Below are 26,657 nucleotides of genomic sequence, written 5' to 3'. Positions count from 1 at the left end.
GACGACGACGCCCGGCGAGAGATTGCCCGGCGATAAACGAATCAACTCAAGATTGTCATAATTAAATGTGGATAATGCGATTACCTCGGCTCGGGCAGATAAAAACGATATTGTAATTCAGCCAAACGGAGATCTCGCGTGGCAATCGACGTTAAAACTTTATCTGCCGCGAGGCGCTTTTATAACGAATAAAAGGCCGATCGTGAGAGATCGTCGGGGAGAACGTCGTTGGGGAAACGATCGTGCGAAGGTGGCCGCGCGGCGCATCGACGTGTACAAATGCGCTGTAATCGGCACGTATGCATTATTCATCGTTCGACGTGACATTATTCAACGGGCGTACGCACATCGTGCAACGCCATTAACATGATTTCCCGTTCGACGTTTGCCGGCTGGATTCAACCGCAGCCGAACCGACGCGACTTCTCATCAAGGAGACTCGCGTGCCCCGCCAACTACTTGTCTCGAACAGTCCCCTTTTTAAAGGAACCACCGTGAGGAAGAGGGCGAATGGGAAGGAAGACAGAGAGAGAGAGAGAGAGAGAGAGAGAGAGAGAGAGAGAGAGAGAGGCAGAAGCGATTCGGCGACTGTAACTGCTCCTCGAGCGATTCGCGGCGGCTGAAACTTTCCCGGGCGTTTCCGCTCCCTGCGATAGGGCTCAGTGTGCTCCCGCAATTAATTCGATGCCTCGAACAATGCGGCCAGGTATAATCGTTTGGATTAATTAGTGTCGAGAGAGCGCGGCGGGAGAATTGTGTCGTCGCGCCGACGCGCCGCGCCGCATCCGGCGGCGTGCAATCCCTGCGCGGTAATTCCGCCGATTTTCAGATCGCGCCGGCATCTCCTCTGACGTAATCGGGACTAATGCACCGCACGACGAGCACAGCTGTTTCTTGATACGGTCGTTTTCGTTTCGACAAACACATTCGAGTTGAATCTGCGTTTAGTTTTGCCTTCGTCTCGAGACCGCCTTAACTTTCGATTATTCGACGAAGGCTCAACTGATGATTGAATTCAAGAAGGCGCGAATAAATGTAATTCGACATGCATACGTCTTTCGTCCCGTTTTATCGCCTCTCCATCGACCATACGACCTGTTTCGCAAATGTTGATTTTACTTTGTATGTTATTCGCCATTTCAACGGCCACACGGATCAATTTCCACCTACAGATCTCGAGAACTTGCTTAGATCGTATGTAAGAGGACGAGCGCCTCTCTTGTATACAAATTCGTAAATTTATTTATTTAAGAACAGTCTATCACAATGATATTTCACTGATGTGAACCTGGCAAGCAAATTAATAAGAAAAAAAATTCACAATACAATCCGATTGTACTTCGTTTGTACCTATTTGTACCACTTTTTGTTTCGTTTGTACCTCGAAGGATAAAAAGATAGGGGGAGGAGGAAAAATAGCCAGGAAGCAAGTATAAGATATCGCAAAACGGCCAACGCCATTCGAAAGAGAATCGTTCGTACCCGTTTGTACCTCTCTTCAAATCGTTTGTACCTCAAAGGAACCGGAAGTACAGGATCTTCAAAAAACGTCCAAGAGATACTTTCGCCAATTTTTGAGACATCGTAAAACAGCCAACGCCATTCGAAAGAGAATCGATTGAACCCGTTTGTACCTCTCTTCAAATCGTTTGTACTTCAAAGGAATCGGAAGTATAAGATCTTCAAAAAACGTCCAAAAGGTACTTCCGCCAATTCTTGAGATATCGCAAAACGGCCAACGCCATTTGAGAGAGAATCGATTGTACCCGTTTGTACCTCTTTTCAAATTGTTTGTACCTCAGAGGAACCAGAAGTACAGGATCTTCAAAATATGTCGGAAGGTTACTTTCGTACTTCCGGTCCCTTTGAGATACAAACGATTTGAAGAGAGGTACAAACGGGTTCAATCGATTCTCTCTCGAATGGCGTTGGCCGTTTTGCGATATCTCAAAAATTGGCGAAAGTATCTCTTGGATGATTTTTGAAAATTCTGTACTTCCGATTCCTTTGAGGTACAAACGATTTAAAGGAAAATATAAACGGATACAAACGATTTTCTTTCGAATAGCGTTGGCCGTTTTGCGATATCTCAAAAATTGGTGAAAGTACCTCTTGGACGTTTTTTAAAGATTTTGTACTTCCGGTTCCTTTAAGGTACAAACGATTTGAGGGGAGATATAAACGGGTAGAAACGATTCTCTTTCGGGTGGCATTAGCCGTTTTCGAATATATTATATTTATTTGTTGGCTATTTCTTCCTTTCCCCCAATCTTTTTATTCTTTGAGGTACAAACGAAACAAAAAGTAGTACAAACAGGTACAAACGAAATACAATCTAACCGTATTGTGAATTTTTTTCTTTTTATTAAGTTGTTTGCCAGGTTCACATCGGTTTATATTTCTGTTACAATTATAACTATACTATACAATTATAATTATACCTTTTTATAAAAACTGTTGGCAGAATAAAATCAAGCGGCTCCGTCAAAGTGTTTAACACGCTCCATACCGCGTGGGCCATCGGTGGTTATGTTTAACGTAATCATGAAATACCATAAAATCATGAAACACTCTTGTGAATATTATGCGACATATGTTGTTTCACAAACATGATAATACGACAACGTGAGTCACATCGGTGACTCACGTTGTCGTATTATAAGTAAGTTACGCAAAATTTATCTGGCACGGAACATGATAACGCATATCGTAATACCGCTTACCGGTAACCATTACGGTAATTAACGTGTCGATATAAAAGTATTTTGTAAATCTTGCAAAGTCCTTTGCTCGCAAAGAGAGAAAAAAGGAGAAGATATCTGAAGATAACTTTTTACGAGAGCGTCTCAGTTGCCATGGACGTTACGTACGCGCAAATTATTTTACATTTATTTGAATCAACCTAAACCATTCGATGAAACGTAATTCCTCGGACGATGCGGTCTCCCTCGATTTTGTCCTCGAGTATTGTCGGAATAAGAACGGTCGTCCTCGCGAAAATACGGATATTTCATTCGAATTTAAAGACAGAGCACGGCTAAAGCCGGAGGCCACGTCGCGTATGAAATTCCGCGCGGAAATTGCAATAGCTCGCACGTCCCATTTGCCTGATACGCGCATTCGACCGAGTCGACGTCTGACGTCTCCGAATCGACGAAAATCGGTCGTGCGGCCGGCCGTGCTCGAAAGCACGAAACGGGGAAATTGTCCTACGCCCGCACTCTCTCTCTCTCTCTCTCTCTCTCTCTCTCTCTCTCTCTCTCCCTCTCTCTCTCGCGACGGTCTCTCGACCGAGAGTGATTCGCGGAGGATTTCGCGGTAATATTCAGGAAGTAGGACGAGAGACCCGGTATTGGCTGCAATTTGGTTTCGTCTTCACGGACGGCCGAGTGGACGACTTGGCCCGTAAAATTGAGGGACAGGATTATTTCCTCCTTCTGCCTCATGTTGACTGCCGTCTCTCTCTCTCTCTCTCTCTCTCTCTCTCTCTCTCTCTCTCTCTCTCTCTCTCTCTCTCTCTCTCTCTCTCTCTCTCTCTCTCTTGCTCTCTGATCTTTGTTACTCGCTTCTTTTTGCGCCACGGGTTTCTCACGGAGTCGCCGAGGACTCGCTGGACTAATAAAGCGCCGTTCCTTCGGAGGGTGGATTGCTATGGTGCACTTATGGGAACGATCGTCAAAGGTCGTCAAGAACATTGCTCTGAAAATTAACCGGGCTGTCCGCTACAAGCTCCAGAAACGACATCTATAAATTTGCGCAATATCTCTCTGATGTCGGACGCTACGCGAGTTATCATCCAGTTATCCAGTCCACGGGCTGCGCGTACGTACGTACGTAGTACGTAAAATTCGAATAAAGCCTCGTAATTGGATCCTTTGCGTTGTCAATTTTAATTTCCCCTCGACATGTGTTTCCATTGTGTATTAATCGCAAGGTGAGATCAAAAGGAACGCGGGCAAGAGGGAGAGTCGAGTAATATATTCCTGCTAATTTGATCAACTTGCAAAATTCTCTCCTTTTCTTGCCGCGCAGAACCATCCGGAATGGAACTATTCAGAGATCGACGGGTACTCCGCGTATTTGTGTACTTGCGATACGCGGTTGTCACACTTCACATCTCAGGATTCTGCAAATCGGAAACTTTATCGCGATGCGCTCAAACGTGTTTTCTCATGGGTATGGCCAAATCCAATTTGCCGCCATGTTACGAGCCACTCCGGGGATCTTACAGTTATGGAAATTAAGACATTTATTGGTGTAACTTACCGAATACCCGAGTACGTGCAATGCGCGCATTCCACTCGTAGTAAAACTCGTGTCAGATGCGTCGTGTTTGAACGCTGGCTTAACGACCGTGCCGAGCATCTTTCCGCTCTCCCTGCTTCCCTCCCCCCTCCTCGAACTAATTAAAATGCGATGGAATTAATTTTCTAGCTTATTAAATAATTAACTCGTATCTATAGAACTATCTTGACTTCGTAAATCTTTCGCCCCCACGTCATTCTCGCAATTCTCTTCTCCCCTCTTTCTCTCTCTCTCTCTCTCTCTCACTCTCTCTGTGTGTCTCCTTCTCTTTCTCTTTCTTCGTTTGCATCTTATTTCAAGCAAAACTCGTTACCAATGGCGTAACTAACGTTTGAAGGACTTATCTGCAGACAAACTCAAAGACCTTTCATCTTGCATGCATGATTATTTCGCTCCTTTCAACCGATCGAGTTCCACGATTATCTTAAATAATACGCGATAACGCGAGTACCGGCAAGATGAAACGTGAGACACGCGCAGGTGACAGAGAGATTTTAGCCTTTTATTCTTTCCACTTTTGTGTCTTTGTCTTTACTCCGCCACTCGCTCTTCTTAACTTGTCCCTGCCCGCCATTCTTTCTGCTTTCTCCTTGCCTCTCTCTCTCTCTCTCTCTCTCTCTTTTCCCGCTCGTGTGTTTCCTCTGTCTCCCTTCAATCCGCAGGAACATTAGTTACGCCACTGTCGGGCGCTGCAACCAGCGCGTTCTTCGCTTGAGATTTAAGTCGAGTAGCAGCACCCTCCAAGTTCGCGTTTTCCCCAGCGAACTTGATAATCCCGCCTGGTAATTATTTAAAGTTTTCGACGGTCTGGATCTTACACGAGTGCCGCGCCGACGGAAAAGGGGAGAGTGTCCTCGAGCAAAGGTTTACCTTTGTTACTCCTAACTGTATGCAATGGAATATTTAATTAAGCTTACGCCTTAATGCAATAATTGAGGCAGCTTGCGGCGGAATATTTAACACTTAACTGAGCTTAAAACTAGAGACAGAGAGAGAGAGAGAGAGAGAGAGAGAGGGAGGAGAGAGAGGAAGAGGGAGAAGAAGAGAGAGTCGCTCTTGTCCGCACCGGGTGTCATAAATGAATGCATTCGTGAATAAATAACTTGGCTCTTCACCGATATTATTCGCGCACGCGCAATCTATATAAAGCTCTCCGTATAGATAGAATATGTTTAATTAATGTCGACATTATCAATTTTTCTCTATCATGTTTTGAATTAATAATTCTAAATGTTGGATTATTCAAATGTTTGCTAAAAGGGTATTCACCAATTCCTCGCACATCTTATACGTAAAATCAATATACGTAATATGTAACGCGTAAAAATTAATGTACAGGCAATAAACAATTAATATCGCAGAGAGTGTGCTTTTAACGGACGTTTACAGATCATCGAAATTTTATCATGACTGAGAGACTATTTATTATGATAACATTGTTGTTTAGTGGTGTACCGCTAGTCAGCTGCAATCGAACGAAATATTTAAAGTAACGTTGTACTTTGTGGAATAATTAATAAACGTGCCAATGAATATATCGACGGATTGCGTAACGCTAAGCGTAGGAAGAGATCAGCATATTAGCGGGTACGCACACACGTATATATTCGCGCAAATATATTACAACATAATTTCAATTCACAGCGCGCCTACAAAAACGATTTTCTCTCGTACGGCGGCAAAGTAATTCCGAGTGTCACGCTTCATATATGGAATAAACCGCTTCCGCGCACGTGAAACGCGGTAGACAGGACAATTCAGAGTTACCCTTTAACTAACCTTTCAATATGTCAGAATAAATGATTGAGCCAAAATATCAATCGGTCCGACGACATGGATTGGCGGAGAAACAGCCTTAGCCAAAAGTATCGCTTCTAAATAATTTCCGGCTAGTCGACTTGATTTATTAACATGTGTGATAAGCTATCAGGCGCAACGAGCTGATGAAACTTTCGAGGGTAATTTTAACAAATTATTGCTTTTATTACTTGATGTATATACTTTAATGTTATTACTATTTAGTAGCAATAACTAGTAATTGTAACACTATCTGAGGAAGCCAAAGTTAAACTAAACCGGTCTAACAATAAGATCAAAAACGGATTATTTTTTATATTATTTGTGATTACTAACACACGATATTTTGAATACGAATCTCATTGTTTCTCATTGGCCACCTTGTCAATAACTGCGTTCTTCGCGATTTACGTCATTGTTTTAATACATACGTCTCACTCTTTTATGCGGCGGAGTTGTATTTCTCTCAGTGGAACTACGCTGTTGCGATATTACGTTATTTATTCGTTTAATAGTCAAGTGGGATGAGCGCGGTGACTTTGAATGATCCTGTACAGATCCCCGTATGACGGACACCGGATTCACTCGAATCGTATCCATTTTAATCGGCCGTATGCATATCAACGAGCCGGGCGGCGGGAAAAAGAAGAGAAGCCGAGAATATTTTTTTCGTTCGTTTCCGTTCGGCTGCGGCGAGAGAAGGCTGGCGATAATTCTCGCCACCCGTTATTGTTTTATACTTCGTATCGGTCTCGCGGAGATAAGGACGACAGTAGAGAATAATAGAGAAAAAACAAAACAGCTCACGCGTGGCTCGGTCGTCGCGCAGCTTTTAGCGTGTACGACGTGAAAGTGAGACGAACGGGAAAAGCGGAAAAAATACGGGGACGAATTGAAAGGGAGCGAAGTGGAAGCAGGGGAAGGAGAGGGAAGGAGGGACGTGTGCGACGTGAGATAGGGAAAAGTCGCTGTACGTTTTGCATTCCGCGCTTTCTTGATTGCGCGGACTACGGCGCTCTCTTCCTCTCGACCGTGTCCCGGATGAAACGTGGAAAATCGCTGCTCTGGTCAGAATGCAATCGATCCGCTTCAAAAGAGGAAAACGAAGACTGCGTTCCGATATTTACTGCCGGTACTGCAAATCTATCTGTAAAATCTATATACCCCATTTGTAATATCTATAGCTCATGTCATACATATACAATAAATTTGCAATACCGACAACGAATATCGAAACGAAGAGACCCGCCCGCGAGAAACGATGGAAGTCCTATTAAAAGAATAAAAACAAACTACTACCGCGTATACCAGCGCTACATCGCGTTGACAAGTTGATAAAAGTTTCTCGAGTAAATATCGCGGGCGACCTCTTTTAAAAATTGAATGGAGCTTTTCTTTGCTGAGTTTAATATTTAATATTATACTGGACTATTACAGCTGTCGATTTTAATCGTCACTTATTACCCTTGTGAAGAATCGTGGTAGAAATTGTCGATTCGTCGTATTCGACAAGACTCGAATTAAAAATTCTCCACGTCGCACAGAGAATCCCACATTTCTGCCGGCACCGGTCAACCGAAAATATCGATCGAAGTGCGGAATGATTCACCGCTAAGCCGACTATCCGTCCCGCGGCCGTTCGATTACACGAATTGTTTGTTAATACTCAATTTAGCCGCTAGCCATCGTCGATCGGAAAAGTCGCGATAGCAATAACCGCGATACCGCATCGACTGCGATAGCGCAGGAAGTATAGCAACTCGATAAACTATCAGCTCTGTCACCGCGCGTCCCCTCTTTTCTCCATTTCGATCAAACTATTTCTAAGGCTGCAAGTAACACTCGCGTTACGTCACGCTGATAGTTTTGTTCCCCGATGTAGAATATTGCGAGGGAGAGGAATTAAAGAGAAATTAAATGGTGCAAAATATGGGATATAAAATTAAATGCAGTCATTAAGTAGGAAAGAGAAAACCTGCCTTCTGCTCCAAAAATTGGCTAGAAATGTTGGAACAACGTCGCATTCAACGACAAAATTGTACTTGGCTCGAAAAAATAGAATCTGGATAACGATAAAGTCGCGAATCCCTTTCCTTTCGATTTTTCGCCCGCGCCCGCACTTCTGTTATTTTGGCGAGCAAATTGATTTTTTTTAATAATTAGGACATAGGCTTTCCACTGTTTCAAGTGCCTCGCGCGAAATTACCGAGCGACCGGCTGACTTAAGATCAGCACGATCGTAACCGGCGACGATTTGGCATGTCGCTACAAAGGTACAAAAGGACGGGCGCCGTTAAAGTGCCGAGTGGCAGAGCGAGGAAAGCGTGTCGTTCCCGAAACGGTCGTAAGTTTCCCTTCCCCACGAGGAAGTCGGCCACGGTCCATTGCCCGGCACCACTCGCTCGGAAGCCACCCGGTACGTAAGACGACGGTTTTCTTTAATTGCTCGCTGCAAAGTAGATCCGGCGACCTATCCTCTGCTCCCCTTCTCGTAAACGCTCCGGGGGGGATGCCTGCGGCGTATTATCTCCCAATGGAAAAGTGACTCACGTCGAATTCGGCAATTGTTAAACACATCGGGGAATAATGAAGAAGTCTCGGCGCGGTCCGCATAGATGAGGCAAAAAAACGGCAAAAACTTGACGCGGATGCCGCGCCGGCGTGGGCGTGAAAATGAAACGATAAGGCCGGGAATAAATCCTTAACGAAATGCCCAACCGCGGCGCGACAAAGTTCGGATTAATTGCGCGAGCCGGACGCTAGTTGCGCGCAGTTGACTTCTTCGCGGAAGAAGAAACGATAAATCCCACGGCACTAAATCAAAGGCGCAGTTTACATTAAAAGTTTCCCTAACGAGACTTCTCGTCGGCACAAAAATAAAGTTAACGACTAAACGAGCATCCACGAGCGTGCGCGCGTCAAGTGATTTACGAGAAATGCGAAATATCTCCGCGAGAAGACCGATCTCTCCCGCGCGTCTCTCCCGCGAGAGGAAGGAGGAGCGTTTTCCTCGGGCGCCGTCTGATATTTCGGCAACGGGCGATAACTCGCCCATTAATCCCGTCTCTATCGCTCGCAGCGAAATGACGGCGTCGTGAACTTTCGTTAACCCTTTCACGTAACTCTCATATCCGCGCGCCGTTCGTCCACACGCGCGCGCGCACACATTCGGCGAAGTAGTCTAGTAACACCTATTCCGGCGAACGTAGATACGTCGAGAGTGTAGACTTCGTCGAGACCCGCCACTTTCGACGCCGACTCCGCTTCTACTTTAATACGCGCGCGATCCGAGGGTTCGTTAATTTTCTTCTGCTCTCCCTTCGCCTCCTCTTCGCCGCCAAGGGACCTGCGATATTGCACGTGGTGGATACACTGGGTGTCCTGCGAATCAGGGGTGAATCCGCCGAGCGTTATGCAATCGAAGCATCAACTTCGGCACTTTCGGCCCGAAGCCATCGCGGTGTCTAAATAACGCACTTCTGCGTGCCGCGGTAAATAAGAGTAACGGAGAGAGGTCGCGTTCCGAGCGTGGCACTTTGTGACTTGGAACTTTTCGACTTTTGTCGTCTCTCTCTCTCTCTCTCTCTCTCTCTCTCTCTCTCTCTCTCTCTCTCTCTCTCTCTCTCGATTATTATCTCCAGTAGTTTGAATTTTAGGCGCGACATGCGCTGTACGTATATTCGCCGTATGACAATTCCCGCACGTTCGTCGCTCGCATCGCGGGACGTTTGCGGAAGTAATGTGACTAATAAGAGTTAAATGCTTGCAATTGTCATAAAAGTAACAATACTCCGAAGATCACATTGTATAACACAGATTCTACATGCCATATCGGTGAACGAAGACCTCAGGGAACTGACGTCAATGACCGTACCGTCGCTCACTCGCTCTCTCTCTCTCTCTCTCTCTCTCTCTCTCTCTCTCTCTCTCTCTCTCTCTCTCTCTCCCTCTCGCTCTCTCATTTTCTGTCTGAAGTCCATGAAATGAAAGTGTTTCAGGATATTAAACCGTCAGGAACCCGTAAGACGTTATTAAACCGTAAGGGACAAAATTGCTTTGCTGCAGAAAGAGGTACATGCATAATTCTGTTCTTGGATCAAGATAATATCCCTCCAATCGATTATACTCTCAAGAGCGGTGGATTAACGAATTTACGAGGGCACTTAAGACGATGGTATTCGTTATTAACACATATCTTCTACGAGGAGATGGAAAATTGCGCTCGGATCGTCCGGTATATTCACGGGATCACTGTAAAAAGTTAAAAAGTTATTCGTACGATATATTATTCATGAAAAATAGTTCTACGTCGCATATATATTCCGACGATGTCGATTGTCGATTTCACAGTGTCATCCAACATAATCGTCGACAACTCTCCCGGCGTCCCGGAAAAAATCCCGTCGTATAACGTATATAACGTTGACCGCCTTTAATAACGATGCAAGCGGATAAAACTGTCCCAAAGGGCTCCGATTCATAACGATACGTCATGCGTGTTCAGGGTGAGAAACTCCTCGTGGAAATATTGCGCAGCTCGGGAAACAAGTCGCGTAGCGGGGCGCGGCCGACCGTCCGGAAAGGCGAAACAGATTTCCTTTACTGCCCTTCTGCCCCAGCGACGACGAGGACTGTTACGTTCGAAGGGACCGAGCTCCGCGAACTGTATTCGAAACGCGTCGAAAAACGATTTATTCAGAGGGGATGCAAGCGTCTCGTTTCCTCGAGCCCCTGAGACTCCACGAGCGAGCGCCGATACGGCGCGCTCTTTCTCTCTCTCTCTCTCTCTCTCTCTCTCTCTCTCTCTCTCTCTCCCCCTTTCTTTCTCTCCTTTCCCTTTTCTCCAGCTCGCTCGCATAATTGCCCTAAACTGAAGCCGCATCCGTTACGCGTCTATACGTCGAGATGAAGGTATCGTCCACGCATCACTTTTTCCGCCGCTGCATTGCACGTTTCCCGCGTCTCTTCTCGCGAGCCTCGCGTCCTACTCGTCGTCGTCGTCGTCGTCGTCGTCGTCTCCTTCGTCGTGGCATTTCTACATCACGGGGCACACAGATGCCGATAATATTACATCTCCCGGTCCCTTTTATGGATATTGCCACGCGGCTTCTACATCGTACATCCACGCTCCGTGTCTGTGTGAATTATTACACGTGGATGGCGTGTATGTGCGAGATGCCCCACGTACATCCGTATAACGTCACCTAGACCGGTCCGTCCTTATTATTACCTCCGAATGTAGCCTATGTGTGTGTGTGTGTGTGTATGTGTGTGTCGTGAATTTCGGGCCGTCGAATTTGAGTTGCGAAGTTTAAGCTTCGTTTCGAAGTTATTTACGTGTACGGGCTCATGGGGAGGCACTGGGAGTGAGAGAGAGAGAGAGAGGGATCGGGAAATTTATACGACATAATGAAATCAGCTCCCTGTATAATATCGTGTAATGATGAAATACCATTCTATGTACACTCGCCTGCTACATATTCATACGCACGGACGCACGCACGCTACCGTCTTATCTCTGTGTGACTATCTTATTATGAGATTATACCGATCGCTCTCGCTTTATTTTTGAGATATTAAATATTTCTGTTGCGCAGTTGCGACAGCTAAAATAATTCTCCGCGGCGTCAATCTCGTCAAATGTGAGGTCGAGCGATATGTATTTATTTGATAAATCTGGCGACACGGATACATGCTCATCCTCTGATCATGTATAGTCTTACTCTGACGAAAAAAAACCATTTCTTTTATTATACCAAATTTCGAATAAAATTAAAGCGAATGATAGCGTGATGATATGTATTTAAATAAAATATCAAACACACTTATCGATGTAAAATCCGCATCTGTCTATCGAACTTGCGGTCATAAATGATTACGTACTATCTTAGGAACTATATCCTCTCTTTTCTTCTCGTTTCATAACAGCGGCACAGCACGAGCGGAAACCGCGGCAAAACCGCGTACTTAATCGGACCACTTCTTGTCTCGTAAATATTAATATAGAGCCTCTCCCTCACACACACACACACACACGCATATACATCTCTCTCTCCCTCTGTCTCCCTCCTTAATTCAGATTCTTACGAAGTCCCGAAGTCCTGAAGTCTGGCGCGCTATCGCTCATTTTCACGCTTCTATTATTAAAGGCTTTTGGAATACAGGATCTCCGCGGAATTATCTAAATTTCTACAACAGCCGCGCGCTTCGATCTATGCGAATATTCCGACGCTCCTCTCCCTCCCTCTCCCACCGTTCCACAATCACCTTCTCCATCACCTCTCTCCTCTCGCTCAGCAGCCTCTCGCTTTCGTCGGATACGCCTCGTCGAATTTCATTATCGAACATCTACTCGGTTAAGTCGGTTCTCCGGTACTTCGCAAATTACGGAAATCAAGGGGGCTCTGGGAAGTCTAGAGGATACTCCCGGCTTCCTGCTTTCGCGCGCTCCTTGTTCCCTCATCGCATGCTCAACTGCTCAGCGAGCAAGCTCGCGCAGACCGTGGTATCTATCTATTAGTATCCCATTACGATCGGATAATCGAAATCAATCGCGCGATGAGTCGACGGAAGGAGCCACGCGCTCGCGGTGCGCCAGGCTCTCTCGCGGACAATTCCCCGGCGCGACATAAAAGAGCGGTGAAAGGTTTCCGGCAGCGGCAGATGTGAAAAGTCGCAGACGGCTCCTCGGAAATAAACTGCGGCATATGTCGTCGCGCGCGCACGCGCGCGCGCGCGCGGCCCGCCCTTATCCTTTAACGTTCTTCCTTTGCGTCCTTTACGACGTCGTGCGAGGTGGGGCGCGCGTGCTGGAGGAGACGAGCCGGCAGTAAAAGGCTAATTGGCAATTTACGGACGGGTGGGGTTATCCAAACACCGTATAAACGCGAACGACATATCCAGCGTATCAGTCGTGGCGCATCTCGAGTGCATAGACGCGTATATAAAAACATAGACGGCTGGTGAGGACGACGGCGACGGGGTAATTTCGGCTGGACGAACGTGTCCGCCGCGCCAGGTCGGACAAAGTTGAGTGCTCGAAAAAGCATTACGCGAATTAGATTGTCGTAGCACGTTCGTGCGGATCCTTTATGGACCCATCGTGTCTCGCGGAGACGCGAAAGGAAGGCGCATTATCAGTATCGTCATGCTTTGAACAATATTTACGTCGGCCTTTCTAGCCACGCCGCGGATAATCTTTTCAGTTACGGGTTTGAACTTGCATTTAGATAGATCTCGCTGTCGTACCGAATTTTTGCATCCGCTCGAAAACATGCCCGCGACTCCTCGGGGAATCTTTCACTTTCTCTCTTTACATTATAGGAAATAGTCCTGGTGGAAACGTGCGCGCAACCGCCCTTTCGTTCGCTTTCAATCGTAACTCTCTCTCTCTCTCTCTCTCTCTCTCTCTCTCTCGTATTTACTCATACAACGCGAACGTCCCGTGATCGAAAATCCGCATGAATTCGCTATCGCAACTTTTTACGAGAGTCCTCGCAGATCGCCAGGGATTCCGGTGCAACGGCGCGAGGAAATCCTTAGTCTGCGTTTTCAATCCCACCCTCGCGGAGCACGCGGTTTCAAATATTCCTGCGCGACTCGCGTGCAGCGTGGATCACAACACATGTGCGAGGTTTGCGACTGCTTTTCGCTTCTCTGTTTCGTGTATTATCGCGTTTTGAGACGTTTCCTCTGCGCAATTGTTGCGCACACAAGTATCGAGCAGGTCCTGCGTACCAGAGTCAACACTTTAATTCTACAATTACTCCGCAAATTCCGTCGAACTTGAAGAGTTAACAAAGATTCTCGAGATATAACATTATGCGAAATCGATCTTGACGAAAGAGCTCGGAAAAAGAACGATTCAAGAATAATTTATTATTTTATTGTATGTATTCATATTCTATTTTAATATTTAATCTTTATTCTTAATATCAACAAAAAATATATTGTATATAATTATGTTAATTATATTATTAATATTAATACATTTCTCAATATTGATTACATATTTTACTCTGTAACAAATAAAGTACATGACAGCGAATATTGAACAACTTTATATTGTAAAAGTTGAGATGTGAACGGGTGAAGGAGAAGCGAAACATTTTTATTCTCGCAATCTCTCTGTCCCTTTGGCGCTGGAGGTCTCGGCGGAATTTGTAGCTCTTAAAAGAGCTGATAAAGAAGAAGTTGTAGAAGCAAATGCAACAGTCGTGTGTCCAACAATGGTACGTATGTTTACCAATAGGGATTTGAAGTTGGATCCGATACAATAACAAAACTAGACGAAAAAGTGTAAAGAAAACGTTGGCAGATGCAAACAAGATTGCAGAATCGAGGAGCATTGTTGGACTTAAATCAGCAGCTTGAGAGATTTACATTTACGCCGATTTTCATAGTTGTGAGTTATGTAAAATCTCTCATTGAAAACACTCATTGAAAATACAATTAATTAATTACGGATTTATGCCTTTGTTATTCGATTATTTTGATCAATATATTTCTCATACGAACTCAAATCAAAATAAATACAGACAGCGACGAATGACAGAAGAGATTCATAAAGCCATAATTATTTAAATTAGTTAAATGATAACAAACTATGATGATGCTGGCCTAAGTGTCGACTTGGGCATTCCTTTATTCTCGATAGCTTTGTCAAACGTTCGTTAAAACGCGGACAATTTTTCTATAATCAATGATTTGACGCGCTTTGAAGTGTACGACGATCACCGGCCGCGTCCCGATGTCCTCCATCCTTCATCGCAGCTTCTGGGTTTAGTATTCTGGCTACTCTGTCGTGAAGAACTGGCACTGACACTGACACAGTCACTCGCGTAAATACGAATCGACGAAAAATACACGTGTTAAAAGTAACGCGATGCCAACGAGAGCTTGATTAAGTATATATCAAAGGTCGACGAAAGATTTTAATCACTCGAGGGAAAGACCCAAGGGGAAATAAATATACCGATATGGGTACCAATATGGGTACCGAGAGGGGAAAGCGACACACACGCAGCCTGAGATATGCATATCGCTCGTCAGTAACGTAATTAACACTCGGAAAAATGCGCCGCGTATGAAAGTACGTTTGTGTGTAACCTCGGTGAAGGTTAAATCGGAAAATTATTATAATCGCGCTCGTATAAGGTGATAAGCGACGACAATCGACGATTAATGATAGGGGGTGAATTTACCCCCTTCTTGCCGGCCATTTTGTACTACGTCTTACGCGTTGCGTACTTTGTAATCGAGCCTTGTACCTTTTACGTAAAATGTTTCGCCAGCTCTTGAAATATTTGATGGGATTCTCGGTGACGTCACGTTAATTAACACGTGCTTCTTTCCGATCAAATCGTATCTACACGAGTGTCAGTGCTATGAAATAATACTTGTAACGCAACTAGAGTAGCAGGATGCTGCATGCAAGGTAAAGGATGCAGGAAACGCCTGAATGTATGGATAACGATGTACATGTATTATACGTCTCGTCAGGCATATAAATATATATCTCATAAATATACATTTCCAACGTCCAAAAGCAAATTAATAATGAAGAAACGTTGGCAAAATATGTGTTGCCTTACTTACTTATCTCTCGATTACATTCGTTCGTTAATCCTCATTAAATAACTCAATACTTGTTTACAAGGCATATTTAATGTGCAGCTTAATAAGTCACGCAATTAAAACACTGTTTATTGAAGTTAATAAAAAGACAAAAGTCTTTTACTGCATAAAGATAATTCAAAATTGAGGAAACAGCACAAAGCAACCATTTGACGTGACCATCAGGATAAAACAGTCATCTAAATGTCTTCAGAATTTCATGGGATTTGCAAGATTAATGTATTACAGAACCAAAATTTCATCTCAGGCAAAACCAAGAGTTTGACTCTCCGGTCACTCCTCTCTGCTATTAGAACTCTCCCCACGAATCGCCGCGTGTCCTCTTGCGATTTCTTTATTTCCCTTGGATATCTCGCAACGAGACTCACGCAATCGCGACGTTTATCGCCGCGGCGTGTTCAATAGGAAATAATTGATAGCTAGCAGTGTTCTCCCCGCGAGCTCTTCGGCATTCTCTCTCCATCCCGGCGACTAAACCTCTTAACCACCTTCCTTCCTCGTCCATTCTTTTACGAGCGCGAGCTGCTTTATTTACACGACAAAGCAGCAACAATAGGAAGATTGCGCTCGCCCGATCCGATCGCCTGATCCACGCGCGCCCATATCCCCCTCCCGACCTCGTAATTGCCCTTTTACGCTGATCACTATTTACAGCTACGTTTCGCATTACGTTGATTATTCGCATTGTGTGCGGACCCGTGAGCGTTGCGAGAGCGCGCGATGTATAGAACGCGTGATAAAGCGCGATAGCGAAACGTACGTATCTCCTGCGACGTATCTTCCGACGTTTTATCGACGTCGTAATTCAGGTCGAGGCGTCCCGCGGATATCTTCGGGCCCTCGCTTCGACCGATTTACGGCCTCTGTAGTAATACGCACCTGCATCTCGATCCTTTTCGCCCGTTCTCGGCGGATATTATTTTTCCGCGAAATAATGGAATCGAATAAACGGAGAATATTGGGGGAGCTTATGCGAGCTCGGGATAGAATTTCGCGAGTGCTGCAGGATGTATCTGTTTGGCTGAGTTTGACCGAGGTGGGTGGGGGGGAGGAGGAGGGGGAGATACAGTCTGGATTTTATCATTTCTTTATGAACAAGTCATGCGGCGATCGCTTTCGCGATGTGTTGTGTTCGTTCTCATGAGAGATGAAAGAAGGTGGATAAACGCGCGCGTCGGGTGTGTGTAAAACATTCTTGTTTGTTTCGCGAGTAAATTTAACCCATTCGCACGAATCAGAAGCGGCCGCACTCGTTTATATTTCATGCGTCCATTATCGCGGAAACGAGCAATTGCGATTTCTCGCTCTGCCAGTGGGCAGAGTAATACAAATACAAATCGTGTCTTCTTCATCTTCGTTTTGTCAAACCTGACGCGGATCTAAAGGAGAGAAAATTCAGCAGTATATGGACGCGTCTTTTAAATCTTCCAAAAGACGAAACAAATGGGCTAACGTTGTCGTTGAGATATTCCGCGTCACGGCAGCCTGACAGCTGCCGACGTGGCCGATCGAAAAATTCGTCCGGGCAGCTCCGACGACGAATTCGCGCGCGGCGGAACATCATCGCCAGAGACATGCCGGGAACAGTATGCCAAGTACAATATTAGTCGCGGGACATCTCCGCGCGACGCGACTCGCGAGTCGCGAGGATAAATAGCGCAGGACGAACGTTGCATAACACCGGCGGCAATCTTTTCTCTCTCCAGACTCGGAGCAGTCGCCGGCCGTGTACCTCAGAGACGACCCGCTGTTTGGCACCCTTCAATTGCAGCAGCACAGCGAGCTGCGCGCGCCGACAGCCGAACGTGCGGCTTTCTACCTTGACGCGGCGGTCGCCGGTCGTCAACGGGAAGACGGCGACGCGCACATGCTCTACACGTTGCACGTGTACCAGTACAGCGTCGCCGGCAAAGGTGGAGGTAAATGCAATCCCATCTCGAGCCCCTGCCTCGTTCTTGCCTCGGACGGCTGTGTTCACTCTTCGCTCCGACGACGCGAGCGGACATCGTGGAAAAAAAAGGAAGAATTCATCCCGCGGCGTCTTACGCGCGTAACATCGATCACACGTGTTCGCTTTCCCTTCGCTTGGATCGCCGCGACAATAAAGTCTTCTTCCTCTTCTTCTTCTTCTTCCCCCTCGTTGTACCATAATTCGAACGATGACGGTCTTACGAATTCCGCTCCCTCCCTCGCGCCCCCTCCTCTCTGTCGCGATGAAACCGAAAAAGCACTCTTCTTCTCGGCAATGCAGTCGCCGGTGGCAGGAGTCGGCTGCACCTGATGGACCTGGGGAACTCCGATCGCGGCAAGTCCTCGGGCGGGATTCCCCTCTCGGGCCTGGGCAACATTCTTCTCGCGATCTTCAACGGCCAGAAGCACTTGCCGTACAAGGAACACAAGCTCACGCAACTACTCAAGGAGTGCCTCGGCTCATTGACCTGCCACGCCGCCATGATAGCCCACGTGTCCCCCAACGCCCAGCACTACACCGAGACATTGACCACCGTTCAGCTGGCCTCGAGGATCCACCGGATGCGCCGGCGGAAGATCAAGTTCGTCGGCGGTGGCACTCAGGGCACCGGCAGCGGCGGCAGTTCCGGCGAGGAGGCGGCCCGGCAGAACAGCGAGTGCGACCCGAGCTCGAGCGACCTGTCGGCCGACACGGTGATCTACGTCGGGCCGAGCGCGGACGACGCCACTGACGGCGAGCACCCGCCCGTCTACATACCCAGCTTGAACTCGGGCGACAATCGCTGCGCCATGGGCAGGGTGCTGCGCGGCTCCGCCGCCGAGAGACCGAGCAAGATCCCGGAGGAGCGCAGCCCGGCGCACAAGTCCTCGAAGACGGTGAAGACGCTGACGCAGACCGCGTCGAAGCAGACCTCGCCGGCGCACAGCGCCACGCCGAAGGCCAGCCCGGCCAGGAAGAACTCCTCGTCGAAGACGAGCGCCTCGGCGTCCAAGGTCGGCGACTCGCCGAACAGCAAGATCCCGGTGGCAGCGCCGAGCGGCGGCTCCGACGAGCAGTGGATCGACGGACCAAGGATCTCCAAGTCGAAAGTCGCCGAGGCCAGACACATGCTGAAGGATCCCCATCATAAGCGCGAGACATGGATCGACGGGCCGATGCAGCTGACGGGCGCGGCCCCGCTGCAGCTGCACGCTCATCAGCACTCGTCCTCCGGTTACGGCTTCATGGACAGCCACAAGAAGAGCATGATCAGGAAGTGGGTGGAGAATCAGTCGTCGCAAATACAGAGGGCGAAGCACGCCGCATCGCGAGCCGAAGCCTCCAAGATGTCCTCCGGCCAGTCGTCCGGCCAGTTCAAGGAACTCACGACCTTCAAAACCTGCGGCGGCATGGACGACGACGACACGTCCTTGTCGACCGCGGAGAGCGACAGCCTCAAGGCGAACGAGATCGAGGACATCACGGAGAAGCTGAGCGCCAAACTGAATCTGCTTAACGTCAAGTCCAACACGGACTCGGGATTGGATCTGACGGCCAGCCCGGTGATGGACGACAGCATCGAGAAGGCGAAGCTCGATCTGCCGGACGACGAAGATGACGACGAGGAAATCGTCGTGCCGCCGCCGTTGCCGCTCATCGAGCCGCTTAGCAACGGAGTCAGCAGAGAGGTCTCTATGGAGAGCCTGAATCTGTCGCACAAGGACATCGTGCTGCCTTCCAGGCACTCGTTGTCCTCCGAAGACGAGATCCTGGAGATCGTCGAGGTGGAGGACTTGGAACCCGTGCCCATGCAGGACTCGTGTCTACAGGTGACCGAGGAGGACATCGCGCTCTGCATGGGCGAGAATCCTCTGCCCGAAAGCGATCAGGAGGAACATCCTTTGAGGATCCTTAGCCAAGAGAATCTCACCGTGGTGTCCACCTTCACCGGTGAGCGAATCTACGTCTATATTTCTTTTATTGTTTTAGTTAAATAATACGTCGACTTTTTAGTACTCTTGGGTGAATTTTTTTTATTTTATTAGTACGTAACAAAGTCGTATATTTCAGTATATCGATTGTGATTCGAGATGGAAGTTTCTGATCTCTCTTGATTTGCAAAGACTAATTAGTTCGATTCACGGCGAAGTATTGTAAAGTTTTCGGCCAAGGCGGCGAAATACGCTTTGACGAGCGTCTTTCTCAACGTTCGAATATACTCAGACTCTGTCACAGACTATGATTGCTTCTTCCATATCGCGGACGTTCGAACGAACTTTCGCGGCAACTGTCCCGCACGTCGACTCGAAGGCCGACTTTTCGCTCCTTAGAGGCACGTAATGGACCACCCGGTGGAAAACAACAATTCACTTCCCTCGAAGAAAGATAGAGAGTCCGATGTGATTAGTACATGTCATTGCGTCCTTTTCTCGAATCAAAGCGGACAGCTCTGCCCAAGCACCGCCATGTCCCCCGTTATCCTTATCCGCCGTGCTTCTTGCGCGACGAGATATAAACGGACGTGCGAAGAGGATGAGACAGAAAAATCATTTTCAGACTCCATGTCGGTGATGTCGGACACGGAGAGATACAGACCGCACTACCCGCCGCCGGTTAGCGCGGGTGTCTTGCCAAGGCCGTACTTTGACCACGAGGACTTTCTGGAGCAGGAGACCAGGCACAAGTTCGACCAGTTGGCCCGCCTGCACGAGCTTTACCAGAGCAAACTCGCGCTCGCCAATGTTTCCAACTCCGTGACTTATCAGAGGGAGAACTCTTCCACCGTCAACGTGCGAGACGCTCCATGTAAGTTTCGCCAAGCTTCCGCGGTCGGACGCTCGGTCAATCACACGGAGCAAAAAGAAAGGCGTGAGCAGGATTCCTCTTGCCGCCGCGCCGGTTGGAGACAGACATTGTCTGTCGCGCACTCGTCAGGATTACCCCGTGTCGTACATGCGACTTTTGCAATCCGTTCTTCGCGATGCCCGATACCGTCATGTCGCGCACGTTGGAAGGATTTTCCGTCAAATTTCAACTCACTCTCGAATTTTTGCGAGCGACAACACTTTGAAAACTCGCGTTTGCTCTATGAGGTTGTCGAAAGGCGAAAGTTCGCGGAGAGTCTCGCGGCGATATCAAGAAAAGAAGTTGATTCGCGAAGGAAAGTTCTTAATCAGGATCTGCCGATTAGTCAGGGACATGAAATCGCCATCGGACGAGACGTAGATTTTCATTCATGAGGCACTACAGCACGCTACCTGCGGTTTACATCCAGTATAACATTAACGCAGGACAAATTCCAGCAGCGACCGTCTTCCGTCCGCCGTCTCGGTGTCAGTCCTTGTCCCTTTCGGATGTGTTATTCAACGACAACGCGAGCAATCACGGCAGCATCTACAGCGAACCCGCGTACATAGCTGGCAAGTCCGATCAGGAGAAGATCTGCGATAATTGCCGTCAGAGTATGTCTAGGCCGGCCACGGCCTCTTACTGGTATCCGAGCAGCGTCGCCCACCTCGCCAGCCCCAGGAGGTACTGCGGCAAGTTGGGCGACTGCAACATCTCCAGTCTCAGGCACCCGGATGGCGCTTCGAACCCCAATCTCAAGGAGGAGATCGAGAGGATACCCGGAAACGGAGCGTCCGGCTCGGATCCTGAAGAGGAGTACATCGAGGCGAAGAAGCTGTTCACAGCTGCTGAGAGGTCCGAAAGAACGGTTACGGGAAAGTCCGACATTGAGGAAGATTTGAAGATTCAAGGTACGAACCGATCCAGTGATGATGAATTCCAAACGACACTTGCGGCGCTTTTGAGCGCGGGGAGAAATATAGTGCCCTTAACTCTCTTTTTTTATACAACATTCTTTTCAATTTTACCATATTTTCCGCTAGTGCAAGAATATATCGTCAATAAGGTTCATCTTGCTAAGCAACATAGTCAACGTATAAAGCAAAATAATAAGTAATAAATTATCAAAATAAAATAAATAATAAATTATCAAAAATAAAAAAGTAAAAGGCAAAATCTCGATATGTTCCTCGGTTAGAAAAACTTCTACAATAATTTTTACTATAAACTTTTTAATGCTCTTCCATTCTCTCTTTTCATATAACGTTCTTTTGAATGTTGCCATGCTTTCTAATACTGTAGGAGTTCCAATCGAGTTAATCTTGCAACATAGTCAACGTATGAAGCAAAATAATAAGTAATAAATTATCAAAAATAAAAAAATAATAAATTAAGGCAAAATCCCGATACGTTACTCGGTTAGAAAAACTTTCACGATAATGTTTTCTATAAATTTTTTTAGTGTGCACTTTGCCGTCGGCAACGTCGGATTTTCAAAATTCGCGTTGACCGAAGTTCGATCTCGTAATGTTCGATTTTGAAGTCATCAATTGATCGACGTAGGCGAAGCGCAGTCGAGCAGCGAGAGCGACGATATCCTGTAATGTATTTGCGGACTGTTTTATATTTCAGGCGCAGCGCCTTTGCAACTGCCCATGCCGTCTCCGGCGCCGTCCTCCGGACGAATGCAGCGCAAGATACTCAGCCTCGGCTCCTCTTTCGGCCTGAACAAGGAAGGCTCCGATTCCGGCGCGGACTCGACCCCGCGCGCGGCCAAACTGTCACCGGCTACGCTGTCCAGACATCGCGCCGAGAGCTCCGGTTACGACAGTATCGTCAGGGACAGCGAGACGAGCAGCATTGCCAGCGATTCGTCCCGACAAACTGGCGCGTTGCAGGAGCATCAAGGTACACGTCAACCACCTCTCTTGGCTTGCGATTGCGCGCGGCTGTCTTCTCCCAGCTAACGGAACTGCTTACTTCTGCTAATGTGTACAGAGGATGTCTGACAATAACATACAATCCCTCGTACAATAACATAACAAATCTCTCGTGTAGATTAAGTTAAATTGAACAAAAATTCCTCTATCGTTTTGCGAGCAACCACGTAAAATTTTATGCTATTAGTTGAAGGAAATTGCCAGGTGATCACGCGCGATATAACGGATGAGCTGTGTGTGTGTGTGTGTGTGTGTCTTGCCGTCGTGTAAATTAACTCAAAATGATGGCAAATTTAGTCAAATTGAACAAAACAGTCTTGTATCATTTTGCATATAACTACGTAGATTTTTAGTTATTAATTGAAGAACTTTTTTTTTTACCGTACGTGATCATCCGGTAATCTTTAACCCTTAAAAGTTACCATCAAATATACCCCAAGCTAATCTTTCTTGTTTATAGCAAAGTATACGCGAGAATTGATCTGTTTTATCGTAAACTTCTGATGTGAATAAACAGCTATAAAACTAGTATTGTCAGTGTGATTACGTTTTTTAATAAGATCAAAAATTCGCGTGGGATGAAATTTCACCTATGTTAGCCTTTAAAGGTTAACTAATAGCATTAAAATTGTACATGATTGTTCATAAAATGGTAGAGGATTTTTTTGTTCAGTATTACCTCATCTACACATACACGAGATATTTATATGTATCGTCAGACATCCTAAAGTATGACGTCATAGGTATATCCTAAAGTATAAATCGTTCTATGTTCGAATAAAATAACGAAGGACCTTTAAGGGCTGCACGCGTGACATAGCGCTGTCGAACTTTATTAATTTACGTCTACAGAAAAACGGAGACGATTTGTTAAAATTCAGACGTTTCGATCTGATCTGATAGAATAATCATAAAAAATAAAAGCAAACGGAACTGGCTAAAGTCGATGAAATAAAAATTAAACAGACACACAGCGTCAAGATACGTACAAGACAAGAATCCCCAGCAGCTAATTTGTTTTGCTTTCCTGACACACGCTGTGTGTTTAATTTTCATTTAACCAACTTTAGCCCCGTACTCCTTCATTTTATTTCCGAATAGAACCGAAATATCTGAATTCTAACAAATCGTCTCCACTTTTGTGTGGACGTGCGTTAATAAAGCTCGAGAACGCTATATTACCCGTGAGCAGTTCTTAAAGATCCTTCTCTCGTTACTTTATTTCTACTTCATCGGAGCTTTATTTCTCGACTTGTTCGTTCTCTATTCTCCTGAAATGGAATCGCTGTAGCGCCTGGCGAAACTGCTTCCGTCACGAGTAGAACGTTGGAAACAACCCGAGAAATCCCTCCACTCTTCCGTACACGCTGTCGTTGTATTTAGTCGATTATTCCAGTCCGCTTCGCATGAGAACTTTCTCGCTCCGTAACAATCGTTATTTATCCCACTGTAGCCGAACTAATCTGCCGCTGTCTATTCTCTGTCTCTGTCGCTGTCTCTCTTTCTCGGCTCGCTGATGCAAAAGTGCCGTCTTACGTAAAGCCAAGTATCCAAAGCACAAAAACATTGCTCGGATCCTTCGCATTCCTAGAAAGGATACGCAGACCCTCTAAAACGACCCCGCCGTACGGTGATTCTCCTCAGGTGGCGCGCTGGGAGTTCTAACTTCGACGTTGTGCGGGTGTTTCAGCGGTGGAACGGCGGGCGGCAGGGTACGGGCCACGGCGGTCGCGGGCCCACTGCCGGGCCCAGCCGGGGCCGCCCGCGGCGGCGGGGATTCTCGCATACACAGGCGAGGACGTGGACATCCTGGACAGGCGCGCGCGGCTGCGCTCGGATCCACGTGGCACGATGTCCAGGATACACAGCCTTCGCCTGCGCCAGCGCCTTCTTAGGCTGGAACTGCGCGACGCTAAAAGGCGCCTAATGGTGCCCGACACTCGCTGGAGTTACGATCGTAAGTTCCGCTCGTCCGCGATCACGGCAGACGCGAATAGTTGAACGGATAGAATGAATTGAATTGAATTAACGCCGGTTCATTCAATCAATCGTTTCCCTCCGTGTGGAAATTTCGCGTGACAATAATCCGATCACTTTGGCCAGACTTTGACACTGGTCTCAAATAAAGCGGGCAGAGATATCTGATATTTAACCCTTTCACTGTTAGTGGGAAATATACTTCCCACCTTTTCTTGATGCAATTTTGCGTTGTAAATCACGTAATTTTGAAGAACTAATCGGAGATTCGAGTTTTCCAGATAACTGAATAGTTGTTCAACATACTCCAATAGGCTTTTATACCCAATTATTCACTCGTGATTATTTATAACAAATCAAATTTGAAAAAAAATGCTTTTTTTAGGGAAAAATCGATTCCTCGGAGAGTATTGAATGTAGAGGTCTGAAATTTTCACCAAATATTTTTCTGATGTTGTACAAAAACATATATTTTTTTCAGTATTTTTTTGCAGGTTAGATTTTTTTTTATAAACAAATATTTCTACAAAAACGGCCGTGATTTGATTTTTGGCATTTTTTAGCTCTATCTTCCTAGTCTTTTCATTCTGTATCTCCATCTCTTATCTATACTATCAATATTATTTTATTCAGAAATGAATGTCTAGTAAGTATAAATTTTTTCCAGCTCGATCGAGTTCCATCGTCTAGAATCATATGTTCTTATTACGACCTGGTCATTATTTAATAATAATTGAAATTTTCATTAATTTTGTACATCACGATCGCCATATAGAGTCCGCCGTTTTGAATTTTGCAAATCTGACTTTAGATTCGTAATCAGTGACAGCGAAACACGGTAGGACTATCAAATATTTTAATAATTTTCTCAAGGGAAGTTAATTCAGCAGTGAAAGGGTTAAAATGCCGCACCAGCGCGCGAATGAAATAATTCTTCCTTCTGTTTTCTGTCCTCATAGCTTTCAAAATAATTCCGTCGTGTAAATGAAACTATCAACCGTTATCTTCGTCGTTCACAATCTTTCGTCCTGTTCCTTGGATGCGGTGCAGAAAATTTAATTTATTTATCCGTGTCGTTGAATCCATCATTAGCGTTCCATTCACACTCGCACGGACAATTGCGAAGTTTTATATCGGCACACTTCAGTTAATGGCACGCGCTTACGAACACGTTTCGCTGCGTTTGTTGAAACAGTGCACGTGGAGGACAGTATGGACTGGCGGGATCCGTCATTCTTAGAAGCTCTGACGGCCGAGACGTGCATCCTGCAAAAGAGGGTGGAGGCCTGTAAGAGCCACGTTCTTCTGGTCACCTGCTTCGACTCCTGCCCTCAGCAACAGTACGTTCGGCATGCCGTGACATCGGCTGAAATAAAAAGCACCTAACGTAGACTCCGATCAGCACGCACGACCGCGTGTTGATCACCGATCCCGCCCACCCACCTACGAATTTAATCGTTGAAACGAGACGAGCGAGGTCGCCGAGTGGAGTGAATTAACGGGGAATGGCGTCGATGTCGCTCGACTCCGTCCAGTAGTTGTTAATGATATTGTGGTATCGTCATCGTCATCGTACGTCGTCAACTAATTGTTAAGCCTAAACGGTACCGGCAAGATTAAATGAGGAGTATATAAGAGCCTAAGATAATGATTTTCACAGAAGTATCGCACACGTACACGCACACGCACGTGTCTTATCGAGGTTATAAGAATTTATATCGGCAAAAGGTGTATTCGTGTTAGAGAGAGAGAGAGAGAGAGAGAAACAGAGAGAGAGAGAGAGAGAGAGAGGGGGGGATGGGGAGAGAACGAGAGAATTTTGCGATCGCTTCAGTTTCAACGATGTTTCTCAGGATGTAGGACGGTGATGATGTTAGGCAATTATCGCGATTGTTAAATACACAGCGACACGAACCACGCGTTCCGCGCTGCGTTTGTATCGGCATTAATGGTTCAACGTGAGAGAGTTGGTGCTTTGTTCTTGCGTCTATTATTCGTCAGAGAGCCATTTAAAAATCACTGTGACTGCCATCGTGTGTGTCCGACTGATGCCATTAGTAAGCTATAAGGGGAGATTTTCGAGGGGATGTTAAGACTGCCGGCCGACCGGCCGAATACTGCGTATTCAGCGGGAACAGCGACGAACAAAACAAACCGACAAAGCCGTCGCGGTAGGCTAGAGAGATATTCATCTCAATTTAGAA

At 46.5% G+C, this 26,657-nt stretch overlaps 1 protein-coding gene across 4 annotated transcripts in view; it reads left to right on the top strand.

The window, feature by feature from the left end:
• The window catches only part of LOC105182554 (kinesin-like protein CG14535), a 344,856-nt gene extending 318,639 nt beyond the window's left edge, over positions 1 to 26,217 (top strand). For 2 of the 4 annotated variants that reach the window (XM_025304682.1, XM_025304683.1), the window contains exons 6-12: positions 17,445 to 17,657; positions 17,990 to 19,639; positions 20,246 to 20,494; positions 20,992 to 21,447; positions 22,169 to 22,444; positions 24,167 to 24,433; positions 25,649 to 26,217. In XM_025304682.1, the coding sequence (XP_025160467.1) occupies positions 17,445 to 17,657; positions 17,990 to 19,639; positions 20,246 to 20,494; positions 20,992 to 21,447; positions 22,169 to 22,444; positions 24,167 to 24,433; positions 25,649 to 25,839 (3,302 nt within the window). In that variant the 3' untranslated portion in view covers positions 25,840 to 26,217. Of the gene's footprint in view, positions 1 to 17,444; positions 17,658 to 17,989; positions 19,640 to 20,245; positions 20,495 to 20,991; positions 21,448 to 22,168; positions 22,445 to 24,120; positions 24,434 to 25,648 lie in introns of all 4 variants that reach the window. The other 2 variants (XR_003113829.1, XM_011140072.3) reach the window with 2 other exon arrangements.
• The last annotated feature ends 440 nt before the right edge of the window (positions 26,218 to 26,657 follow it).

Source organism: Harpegnathos saltator, unplaced genomic scaffold (genome assembly GCF_003227715.2).
Source record: "Harpegnathos saltator strain DR-91 unplaced genomic scaffold, Hsal_v8.6 scaffold639, whole genome shotgun sequence".
Lineage (NCBI taxonomy): Eukaryota > Metazoa > Arthropoda > Insecta > Hymenoptera > Formicidae > Harpegnathos > Harpegnathos saltator.
The sequence above is the reverse complement of the archived record's forward strand: the minus strand, read 5'-3'. Positions and strand labels throughout refer to the sequence as shown.